We start from the raw sequence: 16,221 nt of genomic DNA on the forward strand, positions 1-16,221 counted from the left end.
ATAACATTGCCAACAACAACAGCAGCAACAACACACACACACACACACCCATTTAACGAATTATAATCATAACTTGTTTCAATTTTTTATAAACTGGTGCATTTTGATAACATTGTTACATTGCTTGTGCCGAGTGCATTTGTGTTCTGTTTCGTTTAGGCTCGGACACTGAAGAGTACTAAATGGTTAGGTCAATCATGCAAATTAGAGAGGATATTTGGTTGAAACGAGTGAATAACGGATATATGTAAACAATTATTTAAAAAACTCTGTATTTTCACGAGTGTCGAAAGCACGGTTCAAAATACTTTAGTTTTTCACTCACGATATGAAATACATCTGTTATTCACTTGGAGCAAGCAAATTTTTCATTTTATTTTATACTCAGACGTATAGGATTACAATATATATATATATATATATATATATATATATATATATATATATATATATATATATATATCCGATTGAAATAGCTAATTTCTTACTGTATCCCGCGTGATAATGTCAGGGGTTTACAGTCTTTGTTCAACAGTTTCGTGTATATTCGCACAGTAAATATCAGTAGTAACATAATTCTCCTTCTCAGTTCAAGGTAAAAAATGTCCGCTAAAAAACTGAAGAAAAAAAGTATACGTAAACTGTTCAATCGAACTAAGTTCATTTGCATACCAAGCGGTCACACTTTCCACCAGATCACGAAACCGTCTAAACATAGTTCACTTTTCTTGATCGTAATGTTACCTATGTCTGTTAAAGAGACAATTAAAAAAATTCTGGTCATTTATGGCCTAGCACAATATAAAGTTTTTGTATCTAGTATACGTTTTGTATATAGATGCAAAGATGTTGTGTATATTTCGCAGCATCGACGATGACGTAATTTACATAACAATGACGTCAGATCCTTTATTTTCAAGCGTTTCAAGGAATAGAATATGAGCACATTACTAATTTACTTTCAAATGAACAAAATTTTTCTTTTTATGAATCGGCACATGGATAAATTCACCCATTTCATAAAATGCAAATTTAGTTTTTATAGTGTCTCTCACTAGTATTAATTTACTTCGAACACGCTTCTCACTTTATCATAGTGACAGATTAGAGAGAGAGAGAGAGGATATTTGCTTGAAACGAATGAATAACGGATATATTTCATCGAGTGGATGAAAAACTCAGTATTTTCACGAGTGGCGAAGCCATGAGTGAAAATACTAGAGTTTTTCACCCACGTGATGAAATGTATTTTATGCTCACATAAGTTGGCTACCTAAAGTTTGTGATACGGTAAATTAGCAGATTTCTTACGGTAATGTCAGCTGTTTACCGTACATGTTCTGCTGTGCTATGTGTACCTGCGCACAAAATTAGTCCCACATCAGAGTGATAAAATTAACTGATATTTCCAGACTAACAAACTACAAGTTTCAAGGATAACAGACAGGGATTATTAGTAATGACAATGCCATGTACATTAGTTAAAAGTAGTTCACTGACAGAAAATCAAAGGGAGGTAAGCATGTTCTGACCCAAAAAAGTAGTTCCTGTAGTGAAGTGAAATATCAATATTATTTTAATTAGAAAATCGAGTAATTCACTGCTTAGCATAATATATATATATATATATATATATATATATATATATATATATATATATATATATATATCGCCATGTCGGCCAATTCTGCGCGTCGGGTAATTCTGCGCAACGATAAGTCATTTCTCTAAACATTGGATGACATGCTATTTCGTGTCAAAAATCCATCTTGTATCCAGAAAGAACAATCGTACATTAATTAAGAAAAGTGATATTCATAAAGTGTACAAAAATATCCCACATTTAGACTCGAAATGCACATAAAAATGTGATTTCTAAATGGCAAAGTGAAGACCCAGTCCATGACCTTCTTGAACCTGTAACCCAGAAAATAAGATTTACTATGCATCTTTTAGAATAATACAAATAAATACATTATATAAATGATGGAAATGTGTACCTTAAAGCAAAACTGTATTTTAATCCAAGTTTCCAAATTTGCAAGAAGTTGTCCCACACGTACAAAATCGTCTGCTACCCAACGTGTCTACTTGCCGCTTTAACATAAATTATCATCAAATTCCACGGCGTATAGTCTGTTTCTTTATTATGTGGTAATTTTTGCCATCAACAAGACGTAATCACATTACATTCTATTCATTGTTGTTTCTCTTCCACGTAATAGCTTATTTTTCATAAAATTTTGAACTTTACTAACTTTTTTTACAAGATCGGTTTAGTTTGCTTAATACCTCTTGCCATTTATTGGCATTTTTACGTTGAGTATTGTAAAACTAGCTATAATCCTGACCTAACTACTCGACTGAACTGCTGACAGAAACAATCCAAAGTAATATATTTCATTTCTGTAGCCCAAATGGATAAACATGACATCTTTTCAAAGCTATGCGCAGCATAGGCCGACATATCGCGAGTCAGGAAAACGGGGGTGGGGGGTGGGGGTATCCTCTGTGTCAAAAATTAATATTATTTTGAACAGAATATTCTGGTGACCATTGCATCTTTTGAAATGGTAAGCATTGCTGTATTTTATTTTTGTCAATCGCTCGAATTCCGTGTGCGTTTTGCTTCAATATTGGAAACGAAAACCTTAGGACATATATATATATATATATATATATATATATATATATATATATATATATATATATATATATCGTCTCCAGTACTGAAGCACAACGCAAACCGAATACGGCCGATTGACGAAAATAACATACTGCAATGCTTACCATTTGTGTATCTGGATCACCGTCGTGTTTTGAAGTACATGTCCACCCCGGACAGCTTAGTCAGGTATAGATGCTAGAGAGAAAAGTAATAAATCGGGTACTGATGAGTGAAGTCATTCTGGGAATCCTCCTAGATCGTGTCAACATTTTGGTATCGGTTGATGTATTTCAACAGTCGATGATACGCATGCACGACTTGATTGTTGTTTATGTTAAGCAAAATATTTTCGGTGTGTTCTTGATGACCGTTTAACCTCAGCGAGACTTCGATCTCTCCCAGGTTTGCAAAAATCATTGAATTTCCCAGTTGGGTATTGAGATTGTCTATGACTTGAAATGCTACAAATATGTGCCTTGGTGCGCTTATACCTTGTTGGGTATTTAGATGCCATGAGAATTCCGCTCAGACGCCACTGTTGTGCGAGTGTGGTCATCGCAAGAAACGAAATCATTGATGTAAGTCCAGACACTATAAATTATGCAAGAGTTTTTCTTAGTCCACTGGTGGACTCGCAGAGGGCATCCAAAACATAAGTTTAGATCATTGGTGTTGCCCTTTCGGTTTAACGTGACTGTGTATTTGGCCCCAGAAACTAACCTTATGAAAATATCCATGCAGAATACAAATATGTAAGAAATGACTCGTGCAGGAAAACTCCCAGCACGCGTTAATCTGGGTTCGACGTTGTGCAAATCGGCCGTTGAAATTGCGAACGTCCTTGACGACCTAACAGACCTTGTGTAATTTTCACTGTAACGTGCGAGTCAAAGAACTGTTATAAAAACGTCACGTTTTCGAGAATTGCTTCGATTTCATTTCCGTCGATGATATAACGTGCACTGCAGAACAATGCCATGATACCTTTGTTGACAAATCCTACTTTGCTCTTAGCGCCATATCCGGCATTGTTAACTTGTAAAGCTTTCTTCGGATTTACGAGAATGCTTCACAAGGCAGAAAATACCGAGTTGTGACATGAACCTGAAATTACATTAGCCATTGCTTGTCTGGATCCCTATCCTATTACGCTTTATATTGGTTTATATTGTTTACGCCCTTAGGAACTTACGGTTGCATCAACCGTACACTCGCAGGGTAAAATAGTCTGCGGTGATATCGTTGTTGCGTTAACAGAACCGTTGATTATATATCCTGGCTAAAGGTATTTCTCTGGATAGAGGTACTGTGAACCTGGAACAATGGTTGGACATCTGACTTCGCAATAACCGACCAGCGTCCAGAGAAAAATCTATAAATCGCATTGCTTCGATGCTGCATGTTAACTGACATGTAAAACATCAACTGATTTTTTATGTGCGTCAACGCTTCGACGTGGATCTTATCCACGACTTAAATGAAATCGTGTGAAGCCCTCCACTCAGAGAAAGAATCTCCAGATGGGTCATCATAGGTGTTATGAAGGCCAAGATTGCACTCGGTGGTCGCTAGTGCGCATTCACTGGAGATAAAACCGCAATATAATACGCATGGATAAGAAATCGGCGAGTATATGCGGTTACTTGAAGGGCAGTGCAGCCTTTGGAAAGTTAGCGAGCACGGCAAAGGTTAAACGCAGGGTCTTTTGAGTGTGGCTGACCAAACAAGCGTTATTTCAAATTTATTTACCCACATCAAGCAGAATCTCCAGTCAATGGTTTAATATGAGTATCCGCAACGACGTTCACTGGGTTGATCTTTTGTTACTTTTACATCATCGCGAACGGGCGCATACATAAAAATATGCACTACCAGTCGTTGATGTTTTCAACAGATATAAAGAAGTCGAGACGTTGACGTCCAAAGATTCGAGAAGTGTCGCAGACTCGTTTAAACGCAATTTTTAACGTATGTCGTTAATATGCCGCGGCTCCTGCAGGTGGATCCTGGCAAAGAATTTTTCGAAGCTGTGCTGGTTCATCGTTGGCATCTTGGCATACATGGTGATGAAGCTACTGTGGAACGATTCAACCGCACACTTACGTAATGATTATTCGGGCACCACCGCGTAATTTTTTTTTAATTAATCGTTAAGCACTGCCTCGAAAACGAAGTGCTAGTACTATAGAGTGGTCTGTCTAATGGGTGGCTCGTTTTAGGTGAGTCATAACAGCGTTGAATAATGAAACGGCAAGGGTGATCGGGTTGAAACGTGCTGATTAGATTCGGCAGAAGACTCGCGCGGTCATACTGTGTGCATCCACTTGTCTTAGATATAGTAAATAATAATCTGGTTCGGCATCTGTATGCCCACTGGAGTTAGAAGTCGGACAGCGTTGGGCTGCTGATCCGGTATAGTCCCTCGACATATTTAGTCTTGGATAAGATCAATGTCATCTACTTCGTCAATATTTTTAATCATCCTTCTCGCTACCTTGCGGACATACTTTATGTTTGTTTTCTGAGGAAACAAAAAATAATTCTTTGATCCACAATAAATATTCTCAATGACTCAGGGTTACCTATCGGCGCACCATTATGGGGTGGGTGGAATTTAGCTAAAGCCTCTAAATTTTCTATTTATATGTATTTTTCATTGTTAAGAGATTTTTGTTTGAAGATATGACTGTTGCATGTTTAGCTCAAGCATTGGGTAGTAACAGGTCATGTGGTTGTACAGAGCTGGTTGCTCTTAGATCGGAAATACCGTTTGAATAACTTCTTTCTACTGTCGATAATGCACTCGTTCATCGCCATATTTTCAAAAGTGAGTGGTTCATGGAGTTAAATTATGCTGACCAACTAGCTGCTATTACGTCTGTACGAAATATGTCAATTTAAGATTTCACCATAGAGTTCTGCATTGTCAATAATGCTCGTTAAAAGTTCAGCGAGTTTTAGCTATCGCCATGTTGGTAACCGTTGGACATTTTATATTCATTGCTGGTTCACATCGTAGCTGAAAGTCACTCACTCTCATTTTCCCTCGGCTACACTATACCGAGTCTCCCTATCTCGTTTTCTCAATGATAGGTCTTAGTGTTTGGAGTGTTACACCGCTTTATCTGTCTGAGGACTGGCGCTCTAGAGTGCGACAGATTTTTACCCCATCGGAATACCGTCCTCTTCCTGGCTTCTTTTCGCCGACCGAGCCGCTGAGTCGTCGACTGGGTCGTCTTTCTGGGTCGCTGACTAAGTTGTCGACTGGGTCGCTTAATCGTTGAATGGGTCGTCCTTCTGGTGTGTCGACTAGGTCGCTGGTCGTCGAGTGGATCGTTCGTCTGGGTAGCCGACTGTGTCGTCGACTATGTCGTGGTCGTCGGTAGGTACTGGCTCAAGATCGACAAAGATACGAACAAGGCGAAATCATGAGAGAAGTGAGGTCTTCAGTTAAAATGTTTATTGTTGCCAAGGTCGTGATTCCAAGATTTTCGCTCTTCTTGAACGAGCCTTGTAGCGCCTGTATTCTGGTCGACGATAGACCTAGTCCCTATTCTTAGATTTCACAGCCTGGCCATTTTCTGATCGGCGAACTACGACCAAATGGGCTTGCTCCGGCGAGGTGGTTACAATGCTTCACTTGCAAGTGGACGTCTTCACATAATATTGCTTCATACCACACCACCAATGCAACCCCAGTTGGACCGCTCCTGTGGCCTAGTGGTTAGAGCGTCCATCTCGGATGTGGGAGGTCGCGGGTTCGAACCCTGACCGAGTCATACCAAAGACTTACAAAAATGGTACTAACAGCTGCCTCGCTTGGCGCTCAGCATTAAGAGGTTAGTGTTAGGACTGGTCGGCCTGGTGTCAGAATAATGTGACTGGGTGTGACATCATGCTACATGTCTGCGGCATGATGTCCCAGTGCTTGACATCACTATAAACTGTCACACGTTAAAAATCTAAATCACACACACACAATCCCAGTTGGCACGTAAATATACTCAGCATGAGAAATCACGTGACCCCAAAAACTATGCCACTAATGCTACAAAGCCCACTAACTTTTAAAATCAGAACATAAACTTTAGCAAAAAGAAAATAACTTTTACGAAACGAACATTACCGTCCATGGGTTTTCTCATTACAATATGACCTATTACTTGACAATATTACCATATGTAATTTTAAATTTGTTTCACCATTCGGTGTTTTTTTTTCATAGAACCATCTTCATGCATAGATTAAATATTAAGTTTCATGTTGCTCCTGTTTTGCGGTACACCATCTTGTGTGGCTCGTGTAAAGTCTTAATATATGCCACTTCTATTTGTTGTATGTGACCCAAAATATTGATAATAAAAAATTACGGGTATGTCATTCAATACATTTATACTGAAAAGATGCGACATTCAGCTTTTTATAATCAAGAATGTGCGAAACATGCTGTCACTGGATAAAATGTTTATAGATTAATGGTGTGCTACTTTCATATTGAGGACATTTGCAACGGTCCCTTGGCTTTTACGTGACCAGTCTCTAGCAATCGCGTTCTGTTAAATACTCCTATACCCTGATATTGGTTCTGCCAGAACTCCTCAGCTATATACTAGTTTTTGATGCTGAAAACTGATATTGTCAAGTTACCATAAAATATTTAAACTTAGGAGTGTTTATACAGAATAAGAAATTAGTTAAGCTAATTTTGCACACATTAAAGTTATGCCAACAAGCTGCACTATCATGTCAGAAAAAGATGCGAAGCACAACTTGTTTAATCTAGAGCAAAGTATGCTAAAACTTAATAAAGAACACTTGCTAGCATAAGAGAGTGGCATACTTGTCTGTCAGTTTCTTACATTTGGCTGGTTCATGAATTCAGTCTGTCAAATCAGACTGCTTCGGTACTTGTGAAATTAACAAGAATATTCAAGTAAATAATTATGAATTGTTCCTTTAAAGAATAAATTTAACTGAAAAAAGATCAGGTTGGAAATGCAATAACAGTACTAGCACTTGCAGCATGTCAACTATTTGTTGTTTTTTTAAGCATGGGGATTAGAATTTTTTTTTGCAAAAATCCCCCACAAGCTGTGGTTTCCTTACAAAGGACACTTTGATGGGAAAGCATCCTCGACAAAGCATTTTACTGAAATGCACATATAAGTTGATGTTTGGATAACTCTTCAACCTGAGCACTGAGCACGTGTCAACTTAGAAAGCTATATATACTGTTTTATCAGACGGCAAAGCATACATAGAGCTATGCTGCATACATGTATATATATTTTTCTGTATCTTTTCAAAACTATAAATAAGCAATAAACAGAAGAAAAAAACATAAGTGATTTATATTGTCTAGAAAAAAATCAACTTCTGACAAGCTAATAAGGCAATGAACGAGAAAAATAATATTGTACACAGGAATCCAACTCGAGACGACTGGAATATATACAGATCACTACCAACCGCACTAAACTAATTACGCGGCTAGACTAAGTAACTTATTTGATGACTATATGCATTATAAGTATGAACATACCATATTGTCAATCTTTCGAATAGAGCACAGTTGTGTGTTCTGCTGCAAGATTCTATGGAACAAAATTCACAGAGGTATTCCTTGCGCTGTAGGGTTCATATTTTTTAAAGATGAGAAACCCCGTATACAATTATTCGATTATAAAGTGTACATTCTGATATTTTACGTACGTTGAAAATAAATCAGTAATTTCATCTGGGGGTATTTTCCGGAAATTCGGAATAGATTTTTTGGCAAATTGTATAAAACTATGTCTTTTCTAAATGTTATTTTTGAATTTTCATGCCAAGTATTTTAGGTACAAAATGCATTGAAAGCGGTATTGTCCTTTGGAACAATTTGTTCATCCGTTTGCTGTTCCCGCTTTGTAATTGGTGTACCGCAGAGCTATGATGTCTTCTAACAGCTCTTGTTTTCATGACGGGACCTACTTTTCAGATGTCTTTTTGGTCATGTGCAAGAAAGACTATAAGGTGTATCGGCAGATATCAACAAACTGAAAGACACAATTTCATTTTGTTACAAAGTTAAACGTTCCAACTCATTGTTTACTGTCTCAGCTTGCAATACATTTCTAGGGAGCACCGTAACTCCGTTTAGAGAGCATCGGACTCGTAATCCAATGGTTGTGGATTCGATACACGACCAGGTCAGCCCGGGTCAGGTGTCCCTAAATGTCTTGGAAAGGGCACGATATAGCCAATGTGTTTAAAATGCCCCTAAACCAAAAAAATAAAAAAAAATAATCCCAAATTTATTAAATGCTATGATCTTTTCAGTATGTAATAACAAAGTCGATCTTTTGAAGATAAAAGTAAAATGCCTCCATAATCATAAACAGCATACGACAAAAATTATATCACCGAACTTTGTTGAACAAAAACGACACGGACCAAAGAAATGTGGCCCTAATTCATTGTGAAAGCTGGTAGCCCATGAGTTCAAGACCACTTAAGAATACAAAATAGTAAATACCAGTACTGAAACTAATTTAAGCTCAAATTTTTGCAGTATTTTTTCCTTAACATGTTGCTTGCTGCCCCAATAACGATTTTCATTTTTCATTTTTTTCGCATATTTTTGTCTGCACTGGTGGTCTGAGTGGTTAGAGTGACCGCCTCGGATGCGGGAAGTAGTGGGTTAGAAGCCCAAACTGAGTCATACTAAAAACTTTTAAAAAAATAGTACTAGCAGTTGCCCCACTTGACGCTCAGCATTAACAGGTTAATGTTAGGACTGTTCGGCATGGCGTTTGGATAAAGTGACTTGGTGTGACATTATGCTACATGTCTGCTGCATGGTTCCCCAGTGCTTGACAATCACTATAAACTGTCACACTGCAGACAACGTAGCAATATCACTAAATTGTTAAAACTACGTTAAAAATCCAACACACACACACACATCTTTAAACATATAGTAGAAATTCAGTATACATTCAATTATTATATTCCACTGAATATAATTTTAAACAGAGCAAGTATTAAGCTGTGACAATTGTCACTTGTACGAGAATTTAAACATAAGAGCTGATCTCACTCTTTACGTTTTAGCAACACTTATGAAGAAAATAATACAATTCATTCATTCTTTTTTGTTTCACCTGTGTAAACATGGGGAAATATAGTAGTCACTTTTTGGAGATGGCACAACGTTATAATTTTGCAATATTTTTTGGTGTGTTTTGTTGTTCTTTTGTGTGTTTGGTGTTTGTATTGTTTTTGTACAGTCAGAACCTCTCGATATTTGACAAAGATATGGACGTAGGTGAGACATTGGTTTCCACGAAACTTATGTTTTCTATTACACAGCCTTGGTGCGGCGGCTGATCCAGGGGTTGAATCTGCGCCTTCCCTACACCGTCGTACTGCTCGTGCTAGGCGTTCTGTTTGGCCTACTTTCATCCCGATTCGCAGAAGTGCACTTGTACGCCACTATCGTAGAGGCGGATCCTCACTTGATCCTCACAATCTTTCTGCCTGTCCTCATTTTTGAGTCCGCATTTGCCATGGAGGTCCACACTTTTTTGAAAGCATTCATCCAGGTTATAATTTTGGCCATACCAGGATTCGGTAGGTGATTTATTCTCCATTCTCCCCACCTTAGTGCCCAAGAATTTCACTTTAATAAGATAATATTTGAAGTGAAATATTATATATATATATATATATATATATATATATATATATATATATATATATATATATATATATATATATATAGCGAGAGAGAGAGAGAGAGAAAGACCGACTGAAAACAATGTAACACAAACTATAAGTTTAACCTACGTATAAAGCACAATAAAGTGTGATAAATTCTCCCACAAGCTTTCATGGAGCAGTTTTCTTGCAAAAGAATTAAACTAAAGCATTATGCTTCAAGTAAATATCGTTATTTTAGGATTAAATATTTTTTATAGTTCTCCAAAAGCCTAAACGAGACACATTATGCGGTTTCAAGGAATACAAATACAAACACGTCACACGCACAGCCCAAGCCTTTCCAAAATAGAAGATTGGGGTGCATGAATATGCTACTGTACAGGTTTGTTTTTCAGTTGTTGTTTTTTTTTTTTTTTTTAAATTCCAGCTCTGGCGGCTCTATTAACGTGCGTCCTGGCTCGTTATCTCTTTACATATGAGTGGGATTGGAATGAAGGGATGATGTTCGGCTCGATCCTAAGTGCTACAGATCCGGTAGCAGTAGTAGCGCTTCTCAGAGAGATAGGTGAGAAGTTCGATTAACTCTGCAGTTTAGTCAAAATATAAAATCGAGTCTTGTTTTGTAATTGACTTAGTGTAAAATTGCACATGTTTTTAGACCTAATTAAAAAAATCTGAATATTAGTGTGATGTACAACAAAGTTCTTTCTTAGTGAATACTATTAGAATACATCCTCTCCAAGCAGACTCCATGAACCTATTCTCACTTTCTCAGTCTGATTACCCAATTATCAGGGGCGACCGCATAATGGTTTACGGGGGAGGGGATAAACAAGTAGTGGTCAGTTATTAAGTTTTACGGATGTAGGCCACATCATGTTTATGAGTTAAATCCGGGGTGGGTGGGGTGGAACAACTGCCCCTCCCTTGCCCATGCCCGGCCCTAGGGCAAGGCGATTTAGGCAACCGCCTTGGGACTCGCGCTTTCAGGAAATCAACTCCGCAATGTAATGTTTTTGGGGCCCCAAGCTCATCGCATGCTGCCTTGGGCCCCGCACATTCTAGGGCCGGGTCTGCCCTTGCCCCTATGTTCGGGCGCCCATGCAATTTTGTAATCAATTTTTGATGTGTGGTTGAGACACTGGAAAACTGTACATCCATCTGCATGACGGCTTTCAAAGCATCTGCTTCTCAGCGAATTTTTAATAACGAGATTCAGTCAGGAATCACTTGGAGCTAATCAGGGTTGCGTGGAAGATGTGGTAAAGTTTGGATGATATGTGCTCCTTCTATTCTGCACAGGAGTAGATTTACGCGTCTTGGAGTCTGCACAGGAGTAGATTTACGCGTCTTGGAGTCTGCACACGCGTCTGGGCGTTGTCACGGAGTAGATGGATACATTGGGTATCAGTGCACGGACAGGTGGTTCAGCAATGTTCCACACATTGGCAACACTTTGGAGGCATACTAATGTCCAGTGACTCTAGCAGAGTCAGGCACAGGCACATAGACAGACAAGCCTTTTGCATTGAAATTAACTCTTGACATTCAGGCGACATTGAGTGATGTGTTATATCTGCTAATTTTCTGCGGTCAAATCTATATTATTTTATCTTCACTCGGGTTCAGAAAAGAAATCCCTGATTGATTACCTGTGACAATTTAATTCAAAATATTTCGGGTCACGCATTTCATATTTGGCAACTAACTGTTTTGGCAAGTTTAGCCAGAGTTTATGTTTCAACTTTTTAATCAGTTGTCAACAAATGTATAATCCATCTTGTATTGTTGACATTCATTAGCTCCACCCCAGCATATATAGCTGGTTAGAACTTAGAAATGACACCCTATCCATCTTGTACAAACCTTTATGACTGTCAAATGATTATTCAAAGCATTAAAAGAGTTGATGCATTAGCGCCCATGATAATCGAAATATCGTCGACTGTGTATTGAGCATCTGTATCAATTCATACCTTCACAGCAGTCACTTCCTGCTCACAAATTGCAGACAGCAGTCTTCCAGAACATGGGTCATCTACCATGGATTCTGATGATTATTTTTAAAATGATGAAACCACTTTAAAATTGTAGGATATGACACATAAAAATGTTCCAGGTGAACCTTGAAATCAGCTCAAGAGTACTCTAAAATTGCTTCGATTTTACAATATATCAATATAAACATACAAACATAAAGCTTGTTATTTCGTCGACTACTAGATTTATAAAATATTTAGGTCATAACATAATGTCCCACACAATAAATCATGTGCAATCTCCTATGTCAGATGGTGAAGAACGTGTTTCTTTGCCTTGTTTATGAAATATTTTGTTGAAAAATGCACAGATATTTTGTGGATGATTGTAAAGTATGTATCTTCCTAAATATGATTATCATTTGTAACACCAATCTGAATTTTCTTTAGACTACACCACTGTACGTCAGGCACGTGCAACCTATGGCACATGGTGTTGCTTTAATAATTACTCAGACGGCCTGTACCCTGGATAAATTTGCATACGTCTGCAGTACATGACAATTTTGTACATGGGCCATCACTTCAATAATGTATATATAATTCTTTTCAGATATGAAAACCCCATTACATGATATGTGCCTACAGGCACAATACTATAAGACACAAAAAGAAATCATATTACTAATATTTGAATCCGTACCTCCTTCATCAATATGTTCCTATATTAATAAATGGAGCAGATGGACGTGATTCACACCCACTGCTTTTTTTTTACCATATTGTCAGAACTATAGAAGATATTATATACATGCCCTTAACTAATCAAGTAGTCCTCATAGTTATTCAATGCCAGTATTGTGGAATTTCACTGTAAAATAGCACTTACCTTCTTCACATGAATTTTGTTGTTAGTTTTTGGTTTCTCATGTAATGACATTGCATCCTTTTTTGGAAAAGTAAACAGATCATATTAAATATGGCTTGTTTGAACTGTACATGTTAATTACTAGAAACACAGATAACAGCCTATTTTACAGGTTTATGTTTCAGTGCCTTTTCTTTTTTGACCTCTATACAAATTCGCATGAATCATATGTATAATTGGTTTTCACTTTGCTATGTCAATCAGCAATTAATTACATCTTGTGTGGTATGTTGTTCGTGTCAACATGCCAGTATATTTGATATTATATAAACTTAATAACTGTATGATAAGCCTAAATTCCTGACAATTAGAACTCTACTTAAGTTGTAGATTTGTACTCATTTTATGACATTGACAATAGCTTCATTTGCTCCATTGCAAGGTCATTTCATAGCCTTGACCATCATCAGAAACCATAGTTGTCTCTAAGAGGAAATATATAATGGAGCTATGTATGCTGTGCATACAAGATTAAGATTTTCATTTTAGAATATTAAACCCTGTAATTTATTATGTAGAATATTAAACACTGTCATGTATTATGTAGAATTATAAACCCTGTCATGTATTATGTAGCTCGGTACTCTTCCTTAGAATATTAAACCCTGTAATTTATTATGTAGAATATTAAACACTGTCATGTATTATGTAGAATTATAAACCCTGTCATGTATTATGTAGCTCGGTACTCTTCCTTAGAATATTAAACACTGTCATGTATTATGTAGAATTATAAACCCTGTCATGTATTATGTAGCTCGGTACTTGTCCTTAGAATATTAAACCCTGTCATGTATTATGTAGAATATTAAACCCTGTCATGTATTACCGGTATGTAGAATATTAAACCCTGTAATGTATTATGTAGAATATTAAACCCTGTAATGTATTATGTAGAATATTAAACACTGTCATGTATTATGTAGAATTATAAACCCTGTCATGTATTATGTAGCTCGGTACTTGTCCTTAGAATATTAAACCCTGTCATGTATTATATAGAATATTAAACCCTGTAATGTATTATGTAGAATATTAAACCCTGTCATGTATTATGTAGCTTGGTACTTGTCTTTGGAATATTAAACCCTGTCATATACATGTATTATGTAGCTCGGTACTTGTCCTTAGAATATTAAACTTTGTCATTTATAATGCAGCTCGGTACTTGTCCTTAGAATATTAAACCGTGTCATGTATTATGTAGCTTGGTACTTGTCCTTGTACCACATTGGATTTCATTCCTGCCCTTTTTCTAAATCTGGAAGTCGGTACACCCTCATCATGCTATATATATATATATATATATATATATATATATATATATATATATATATATATATATATATATATATATTGACCTATCTAATCTCTAATCACTAGACATACAGTAGAAATGAAAATGCAAAAGTTGTAGAAAAGACAAGCAGCATGATTGAATTTACTGCACTCTCTTCCATCAAATTAAAATCAAATAATAAAGGATTCAGTTTTTTATGTATCAGCCTCCTGATATCAACCTGATGCCAAACAATGAAGTAGTTGTTGAAGCCTGTACCCAAAGTGCAAGAATTTTAAGAACAGGATAGATTTTTGTATGCTCATAATTGGTTATAAGTTGCTGCTTTATCCCTCATAATAAACTATATCTTGATTTAAACACAAATGGAAATACATTACTGTGGAGCAGACAAGTTGGAAATTCACTTTGTGTGCATTGATACATCATACAGGCATTTACTTACTTGTAAGCATAATTTATATGATACAAGCTATTAATTAATATCATCAAATTCTGTGTCAGCCATCTCTGATTTATAATAGAATAGAAAATGAATAAAATGATATGAGTTAGTTGTCATTTTAGTTTTTTAATAGCATATATGAAATGCTGAGAGAGCTGCCTTATTTCTGATTGACTTCATCTGTGTCTAGGTAATATGAATTAGGGGAACACAGCCATAATATCATGTCCTTTTGAAGTTAACAAACAATTTAGCTGTGTAATAGTTTAACACCTGCTCACCCTCAAAGTAGTACTAATATTATTATAATAGGGTTTTCTTGGTTGTTTTAATGGCACATTGAATACATTATTGGCTGTATCATGGTGAGGAAATGTGAGCACATTGAATACATTATTGGCTGTATCATGGTGAGGAAATGTGAGCACATTGAATACATTATTGGCTGTATCATGGTGAGGAAATGTGAGTTAAATTCCTGTCCAAAGGACACACCTAGGCAGCTGACCTGGGTTGGCCTGGGTAGGTATAGAACCCATGACCAATGGATTACTAGTCTGGCTGTGTACTAAGTAAGCTACAGTGACTACCTTGTGGGAGTGTTGGTGCTACATGGTGCCTCTGTTTGTATTGTTACCTGACATTTGTAGCAACACTAAAGGTACATGCACCGTGATTTCATATTTCAGCCAGAATATGTAGAGGCATATGACAATCCTTTTAAAATGTTTACTTGTACCACCAGAAATCCGATGTTGGTTATCCTATGAGCTGAGTACTAGGCATATTAGAGGGAACTGCTCTTACTTTACAGCAGATATCCACTTGTTGCTTTTTTTAAAAATGTTGCAAGAAACGTGTTTCCGACCTTGTTAACTATTTCTTAGAAACTAAGATATAAGGCTAAATATGTGATGTCATCTTTGACTGAAAATTGTAGTCTGTAAATCTTATCTCATTATATAGGAGCATCCAAACAAATGGCAATGATAGTAGAAGGCGAGTCTCTGTTGAACGATGGTGCTGCCATTGTCTTCTTCAATGTCTTCTTCCGGCTGGCCAATTCTGACTCTGGCATGACAGGTGAGAGATAAGAACTAGTTCAGGCATTGCCATCATAGAGCTTTATTCAACAGTTTGAATATTAAATGTTCATGCAGATTTTGCCTTCTGATTGGTCAGATTATTTTCAAGTAT

At 36.8% G+C, this 16,221-nt stretch overlaps 1 protein-coding gene and 1 long non-coding RNA gene across 4 annotated transcripts in view; one reads left to right on the forward strand and one right to left on the reverse strand.

Moving 5' to 3' along the window:
* The window catches only part of LOC149785018 (uncharacterized), an 85,799-nt gene extending 83,715 nt beyond the window's left edge, over positions 1-2,084 (reverse strand). The window contains exon 1 of the long non-coding RNA XR_016425349.1: positions 2,001-2,084. This is a non-coding gene — a long non-coding RNA (uncharacterized LOC149785018). The remainder of the gene's footprint in view (positions 1-2,000) is intronic.
* Positions 1-16,221, forward strand: part of LOC149785019 (sperm-specific sodium:proton exchanger-like) — a 196,698-nt gene that overhangs the window by 67,965 nt on the left and 112,512 nt on the right. For all 3 annotated transcript variants that reach the window (XM_089978712.1, XM_089978713.1, XM_089978714.1), the window contains exons 3-5: positions 10,022-10,282; positions 10,800-10,937; positions 15,991-16,107. In XM_089978712.1, the coding sequence (XP_089834838.1) occupies positions 10,022-10,282; positions 10,800-10,937; positions 15,991-16,107 (516 nt within the window). The remainder of the gene's footprint in view (positions 1-10,021; positions 10,283-10,799; positions 10,938-15,990; positions 16,108-16,221) is intronic.

This window comes from Sinohyriopsis cumingii, chromosome 13 (assembly GCF_028554795.1).
Source record: "Sinohyriopsis cumingii isolate HCF-2022 chromosome 13, ASM2855479v2, whole genome shotgun sequence".
In the NCBI taxonomy this organism is placed as follows: Eukaryota; Metazoa; Mollusca; class Bivalvia; order Unionida; family Unionidae; genus Sinohyriopsis; species Sinohyriopsis cumingii.